We start from the raw sequence: 7833 nt of genomic DNA, 5'->3' as shown, positions 1-7833 counted from the left end.
CAGCTGTGAGTAATTTTCATTAGATTTTATTCTTGAGGTTGTAATGCACCTGATGCAGCCACCTGTTAGTCCCAGTACTCAAGCCACTGCTGAATCGAGCTCAGTTTTTGGAGTAACACCATTATCTCCATCATCACCTGCCTATACTCGATCTTATCAACCTGTAATTCATGGTGTTGTATCTTCGAGTAGTATTCATCTGGAGCAGTCATTTTCGGAGAGACCTGGCCAACCAGAATGTCAGTATTATATGAAAACAGGTGATTGTAAATATGGATCCTCCTATAGATATCATCATCCAAAAGAAGTGTTTGCACCAAAAGTTTATGTCGTCCTTAGCCCTTATAGTCTTCATGTTCGTCCAGTAAGAATTTGTAAAATGCCATATAAATTTGATGTTGTTTACAAGGTTGGGTTTTAAAATTTTAATCATGTTTAATGCTTCGTAGTGGTTAGCATGCTCTATTTCTTGATGAAACTCAGTTTGCAATGAACCACAAAAGTTAAATGAAGGAAACTATCATGAAATTGTTATGATTGAGTAGTCTTATTTATTTATTCATGCTCCATATCCCTGTATATTTTTTTTATGTGGCCTGGTGTTCAGATCGAGGTGTATCAGTATCACCTTTCTTTCTTGATGTCATTCTGCCTATGTTTCTATCAACCAATTAATTTCTAAGGTTTTTATGTATTTGTCGAGAGTCTTTGGAGGATTATATCCTTATGCCCATTTTCGGCATGTACGGTGATAGTCGGTGGTGATATCAGTGTAACCAAAGTGAAGTTCTTAAGAGAAGATAATGAGGAAGATAATGAGGGTGACGGTGGTAGTGATGAACATTTATAATAATTTTGTTAAGGTTATACCAAGTTCTTAAGTTAGTTTGGAGGTTGGAAATTTTGATTTGGACTCTAAAGGTCTACGGTTCGAATCTCATGAACAAAACGACGTCGTTTTGATCTTTTTGAGCATCAAAACGGTCGTGCCAAAACGATGTAGTTTTGATGAGGGTGCCATGTCATCGCCATCACGGAAAAAAGTTGCCATGTCATCGTCCCGTTAACGGATTAACAGAGGAGTGGCAAAATTACAGTGAAACATAAACGTCTGTGCTAAAATTGACAAAATTGAAACGTCGATGGCATTTTCAAGCCCGACCTTAAAGATGAGTGGTATTTGACATAGATTACTCTAAATAATAATGTTATCCTCAATAAATTTTTAAGCATCTAAACCCATTTTAAAAAAGAAAAAAATTCCAATATTTGATTAAATAGTCCATTCAACTCTTATTTTTTTACAATATTTTTTGTCCTTAATGTTTCATCTTAAGACAAAAATATTTTATTTTACAAGGTTTTTCGAACTAAAATATTTTACAAAGTTTAAAAGCCAAATATCGATTTAATCAAACATTTTTTATGATTATGCTTTTTTTAACGTGTACCATCGTAAAAACAATAATGTATTAATACTAAATTTTTACGATTGTGCGTGAAAAAACTTAACACGACACCAGGGGATAAAACCATGGTTTTCAGAATCGGACCGGTCAGCGAACCGACCGTGCTACCGGTTCACTTGTTCAACTGGTCGAACCGGTCAGACCGATCATAAGAACCGGACGACGTCATAATTATTTAAAAAATTAAATAAAAATACCAAAAATATTTAATAAAAAATAAAAAAAATTAGGTTGAACCAGTTCACAGTCCGGTCCAGTTCGAGCGGTTCAAAGCCGGTTCGAACGGTTTCTTGCGGTTCACTAGAACCGTTTCAACCGAGATAGAATGGACCGGACCAGGCAGCGATTCTGGGTTGAACCGGCCGGTCCGGTTCGGTTTTCAAAACACCGGTTAAAAAAGAGATTATTTTTGTAACATTGAAAGGCAAAAAGGTTAAGATCAAAAACATCCAACAAATCACATTTTTCTTCATAATGCATTGAATGACGAGTACAGAATAAGAAAGTAGAACAGAATGTCACAAAGCATTTCCTTTGCAGCACCATACGTTTCGAATTTTGATGCTTAAAGCCCTAATCCAACAGTGCGGCCATCTCTCCGTCGAAGTCCGGCAGTGTACTGCTTCTCCAAATCCAGCTGGAGTTCCCACTGCTTCTCTGCGTCTTGATTGTCGGCTTTATGCTCTACCTTTGTATCCCCTTTCACACCCTACAATTGGCCATATGCAACCTCAGACTTTAAATCTGTATTAGTAATGTGAAGAAACTCTAATGGAGGGAATGTGTCATAGCAAATGTGAGTTCGTTCATACATAGTTCGAATGGCTGACTTGTAAGGCAAACATGTTGCTCAGAGAAAAACAGCCAAGGCATAGAAATGTAAAAAGGGATTTTACCATGAGTTTATTGAACTTCACTTGTCGCTCACGATCACCAAATAGTGCAGTATCCCAGCGACGACCAGACTGCCATCAATCAAATATATAGATACAAGAAGTAGTTTATGTTCAATGCAACAAGTTCCTTAAATCTTGAAAATTTAGCTAATTCAGCAGCAATACCTCTTCTGCAGGAGTGCTTTTCTTGCTCCCCCACAGCAATTTCTTCTTCTGCTCCGTAGTCATATTACTATGGTCTGCCCCACTAAGGTTCCTATTAACTGCATTGATAATAATCAGTGTGAGAAATAAGCTTTCATGGAGCTGCCAGCCTTTAATGTTCCAATAGCAGGACCATAATGACTTGGGGCTAGTTAAGCATTTGTTGTTACGGTATAGTTGAAAAGTGAATTTCAAAATATTTGGTTGAAAAGTAATCTGAAAAGCACCTAGAAGCCAGCTTCTTGGTTTGGTTCTAAAAGCACTTTTAAATGAAGTTTTAGATAGAAAAAGCCCTATTTTTGGGGAAAGTCTCCTCACGTGCGGCAGCCTAATATACGGCTAAAGAAATACGTTACCGGAAATGTTATTATTCTTTAACATTTTCGGTAAAAAAATTACCTAAAACATTATTATTTCTACCATAAATGTTATTATTGGGTGCTTTACCGGGTTTGTTAACATATCTGGTAAAGCGCTACCTAAAATATTATTTTTTCTACTGGAAATATTAATATTTGGGCACTTTACCAGAAATGTTAAAATACATAAATGTTTTAGGTAAAAAATAATGTTTAAGGTAATTTTTTACTGAAAATATTAAAAAAATAACAACATTTCCAGTAGTAACCCTATATTAAGGCTGCCGTACGGCAGAACTTCCCCTATTTTTGGCATTGCTTTTGCTGTCAAAAAGTGTTTTAGGACGCCAAACATACCTAGGCATAATTACTAGTTTGAAATAGAGGTATCATGGTTGAATGGTTGGAAATGATAAAAAAGACTCCCTTTTCATAAAGCTTGTGATTATTTGAGACAAAAAATCATACAAGTACGGAAGACAGCCAATTAGAATAATGCATCACATGGTATCATATGTTCTTTGTAAACCTCAGCTACAAATTAATTAATAGGTCGTTATTGACCCCATATCCATGTAATACTATTTCAATTTTCAACGCTTAAAATTTGAAGGAAACATAAATTTTAAATGGATTGTTCACTAATGCATTCGAGTAGAAGTTCAAATATGAGAGAAAATAGAGAGCTGAAAGAGTTCAAATCAGAATACCTAATTCGGCAGCTTTCATTGCAGCAACTTTTGCAGCATTCACGTCTTTAGTGATGTCAACATCACTGCTATGGACGTGTCCAATGGCCACTCTTTCAACAGTCTCCTCAGCTTGCTCCAAACCTGACCGCTTTTCATCACCTATAGTAAAAGAATACACAGAAACTAATCGCAAAGTAATAAAACAATCAACCATTAAAAGAAAAAAGTCACAAAATAATTACCATCCTTATCAGAGTTAGAGCCCTTACCCAAGCTAAAGAGTTTCGACTTCTTAGCTGGAGACTCGTGATTTTTACTGTCAAATATAGACTTGTCTTCAAACTGTTCCTTACCTACTCCACCAAACCTATCCTTCTTTTTCACATTAACTCCTCCTTCATCATAGTTCACTCCCTCCTTTTTGATAGGCTTCAGGCCATCGAAATCCTCTAGCCCACTCCTGTAACCTTCTTTAGGGCGATATTTATTAGTGTCCCTCTCCCTCGAAGAAGATGAGTCATTCCGATGGCCCCTGGATTCCTCAGTGTAATTGTCCCTTTTATCTCTCAAGCTTCTATGGTAGTCTACTTTTTCATCTCGACCATCCCTGTCCCACCTTCGATCTCTACCCCTCTCTTCAGAGATAAAGTTGCCATGTCTCCTAACAGAGCCGACTCTGTCAAAAGATGAATCCTTGTCCTTATATTTGTGAGGCTCTAGAAAAGGTGATTCTTTTTCCTTGTCCCTGCTTCTAGGTCCAGCGTCATTGTATCTATCACGAGAATATTTGTCAGCATTTTGTGAATAGTCTTTTGACCTACTAAGGTCACTTACTTGTCTTGGATGATCAGAATGAGCGATAATTCTTGATTCTCGATCAGAACTAGAGGAAAATCTATCATACTTGCTCTCTTCATTTCCACGCTTGTCATGCCTGGAATAACCATAAGAGCTCCTGGAAGACTGTCGATCAGAATATCTATAAGAATCACCATTTCTACTATATCGATTCCTAGTAGAATCCCTATCTAGTTCTCTCCCATCTCTTCCTGGTCGAGTATCAGCACTTTTTTCCGGATCATCCCTAGAAACCATGGGACTAACGCTGTGGTCACGCTGAGGAGAACTTCCTGTAAACATCACAATCAGAAATGGAATCTTAGAAATGTGACACTGTGTATGAATCAATCTTTCAAGATCCAAGTTGGAGGAGAAGAGGAACCTTACAAATTTTTTGTCATATTAATTGTCATAACTGTTAACTCGTAAGTGCAATTGCTTAAAGGAAGAAAGATATTTGACCTCCTAAAATTGAAGCTTAATGTGTTAAATGTTGATTTAGTCCAACAGTAAGTCAAGCTCTGTATACCATAAATTAGTCAAGATTCGCAATGTGGAAAAGGCACTAAATTTATATTTCTAAAAGTTATTACTTACATAAAAATAGCTATCATGCATGCAAAATCAATCCAAACAAGGCTTCCTCATATATCTAAACTTTCGGGGTTTTGTATCATCGTAAGTAAATAGATTAACCAAGATATTAAGGGTAAAAACCAAAGATTTGCATATCCCAAATTCTGAATCAAGCAACATATAACCAGAAGCAAATATTAAACAATATCGAAAGCACTTCTGAAAGACTATTCTCTATTTAACTATAAGTAATCATGTCAAATCAATTGCTTCATACAAAAATAACTAGACATTGATCATAGTAACAAATTGACAACAGAAGGGTAGGCTGAAAGAAGAATTCGCCGCATGTTTATGACCATGTTGCACATGATGGCAAGGAAGAGAACCCTTAGAAAACAAAGTGGTCAAGAAAGTTGAGATAAATTTCTAGCAGATTAGGAAGTGCAGTTTTCATTTGATGTTCCGCAAATTTAGGTCATTATTGTAGACACAAGGAATACTGTTACGTACTCCGATGAGGTGTTTTATAGCATTTAGGAGAGTAGTGGTTAATTGTTTTTCTCTATGTTACTTGGACTTTAAAGTGTCATAGATGGGTATGTGTCGAGCATAGGTCTGTTAAATTTTTCTCCAAGTCTTCCAATGCATTTGGAGGATCTTGGGAGGGTCATATCCCCATACTCATGCCAGATACATATATCGGATACGGGTAATTCAAGAAAAATGAAAAGCCAAAGCAACAAAGTTTTTATGATCAAGTCTTAGTTTATGCTTGTGTGAGGAGAATTCTAGTAATTATTCTTTTTAGGCGTTCAATTTGAACCATCCACTCCCTTTAGATCCTAGACTAAATCAGACTCAAACCAATTTCCAGAAGAAAGCATCCTTCAAATTTTAATCTAACCTAATCCAAAAGAAAACATCCTTCAAGCTTCAACCTAATCTTGAATCATTGTCAATATGTCCTATTCATAGCCAAGACCAAACAGTAGATTTAATCCATTTTCCTTTCTTTCTGTTTCTTCATAAACTTATTGTTGCCCTCAACTGAGGTTTCCTTTCTAAACCAACCAAACACCCTATTTTTTTAGCTAAATGCATTTTCCTTCCACTTAAGATTCAACATTATTGTGTTTCGAGTGCAAAGGTACAAATTCAACCCAAATTATGTTCAAGTTTCCGGAAGAACCAACAAAACTTAGGATAAAAATTAACAATCAAACCTTCAGATGAAGATAACCCGCTAACTGGAGTGCGATGCCTATACTGTCGGTTAGATGTATCATTAGAAGGCTTACAAAATGCTGCTTTTGCATCAGAACCATCAGGCGGTGAAGTTTCTAAATTCGGTTCCATGAAGCCGACTACCTGCAATAAAACATATCTCTGCATCATGCTAACATGACAAAGCACTAAAGGAACAACCTATTACGTTGGCTGCCAATAATAAGAGAAAGATGCTATTTTTTGGGTTTTTTTAGGAGGAGAGAGGGGGTACGTGTTTTTGTTCTTTCTTTTAACTAAATTCTAGTTCAATTCATTGCAATCTTCGAATAATTATAAACTAGGAAAAATTTCAACTGAAATTCGGGATGAGATATTTTTTGCTAAAGATTAAATTCAGCCAGATAACCCGAAACGCCACGCAAAAAGTAAACAAAACCTACAAACCTAACCACATTAAAATCGAAAACCAGACAGCAAATAAATAAAGAAATTGAATTATATAGTTAGATTAGAGTATTACCTTAGAATTTATTGTTGAAAGTTTGGGCAACGTTTAATTTCCCCTGCAATGCAAAATAAAGATGGAAATTAGCATGAAGGAGACAAATAACAAAAACGGAGCTCAGAGAATCAATTATTTAGTGACGGCTTGCACTCTTGCAAGACGAGGAAGAAACACAAAAGAAAACGAAAGGAGAACGAGATTGAAGAAAAGGGAGGAAGCGAAGGGAATTAATATATACATATACACACACACTTATTATTTGTCCACCCAGCCTCCTAGCCAATAAATTAAAGCATAAAATGCGTAATTGTACCGTGGTATAGGATGTTTTGTTGTTCTGAGTACCAAAATTTATAAAATGGTTATTTAACTTGTAAAAATAATATAACACTAAATAATATAATAATTCGATTTATTAAGTCACCTTAGTAGTAAAAAAAATGAGTGTTATTTTTTTCTAAAAACTTTGAGTTGTATCAGCTATGACTGTAACGTATATGGGTGATGTTAATTATTAATAAAATTATGAAAAGATAATATTTTATAATCATTTTAAATTATTTTAAAAAAATTAAAGAGCTATAAATTTTCGTAATTTATTTTAAGATAAACAATATTATCGGTCTCCTATATCTTCTCGTCAACACAGCACACATATACGAAACATCACACATATCCAAAGAGTGAATATTCAGCAATGGTGAACCGTGATAAAAGTGAGATTGATGTGTCTCAAATTAAAACAACTAAAGCCGCAGATGTGGTCTTGGGCACAGATATTACGAAAGAGAAAATCGCCTCAGTGACCAAAAAAAAGTTATAATATACGATTTTAACCAACTTTTTTTGGATTTGCCAAAATGACCAACAAAATCGCAACGCGAAATAAAAATCGCAACGCGATCCCCAGAATCGCAAATCAGTTTCCAAAATCGCAACGCGATTCTTGAAAATCGCAATGCGATAGTCAAATTCGCATTGCGATTTTCCAAAATCGCAACGCGAATATGAAAATCGCAACGCGAACACATAAATCGCAACGTGTATCCGTAAATCGCAACG

The 7833-nt window shown here is 35.7% G+C and overlaps 1 protein-coding gene across 1 annotated transcript; it reads right to left on the bottom strand.

The window, feature by feature from the left end:
- Positions 1–1860: 1860 nt before the first annotated feature.
- LOC120210945 (arginine/serine-rich coiled-coil protein 2-like) lies at positions 1861–6989 on the bottom strand. The gene is made up of 8 exons (XM_039209588.1): positions 6787–6989; positions 6263–6407; positions 4457–4750; positions 3863–4393; positions 3639–3779; positions 2531–2628; positions 2366–2434; positions 1861–2178 (listed from the first exon to the last, which is right to left on the bottom strand). Exons 2-8 carry the CDS (start codon positions 6393–6395, stop codon positions 2035–2037), a joined length of 1410 nt encoding a protein of 469 aa, XP_039065519.1. The 5' UTR covers positions 6396–6407; positions 6787–6989; the 3' UTR covers positions 1861–2034.
- Between the last annotated feature and the right edge of the window lie 844 nt (positions 6990–7833).

This window comes from Hibiscus syriacus, unplaced genomic scaffold (assembly GCF_006381635.1).
Source record: "Hibiscus syriacus cultivar Baekdansim isolate YM2019G1 unplaced genomic scaffold, ASM638163v2 tig00109945_pilon, whole genome shotgun sequence".
NCBI classification, from domain to species: domain Eukaryota; kingdom Viridiplantae; phylum Streptophyta; class Magnoliopsida; order Malvales; family Malvaceae; genus Hibiscus; species Hibiscus syriacus.
This window is presented reverse-complemented; position numbering and strand designations above follow the sequence as displayed.

Bases quoted from the DNA above. Each gene is read 5' to 3' on its own strand.
- LOC120210945 (XM_039209588.1), bottom strand. From the start codon at position 6,395: ATGGAACCGAATTTAGAAACTTCACCGCCTGATGGTTCTGATGCAAAA. The intron at 4,751-6,262 runs GTTTGATTGTTA...TGATGTTTACAG, and splicing joins CGGGTTATCTTCATCTGAAG to GAAGTTCTCCTCAGCGTGAC. The intron at 2,435-2,530 runs GTATTGCTGCTG...GATTGATGGCAG, and splicing joins AAAGCACTCCTGCAGAAGAG to TCTGGTCGTCGCTGGGATAC.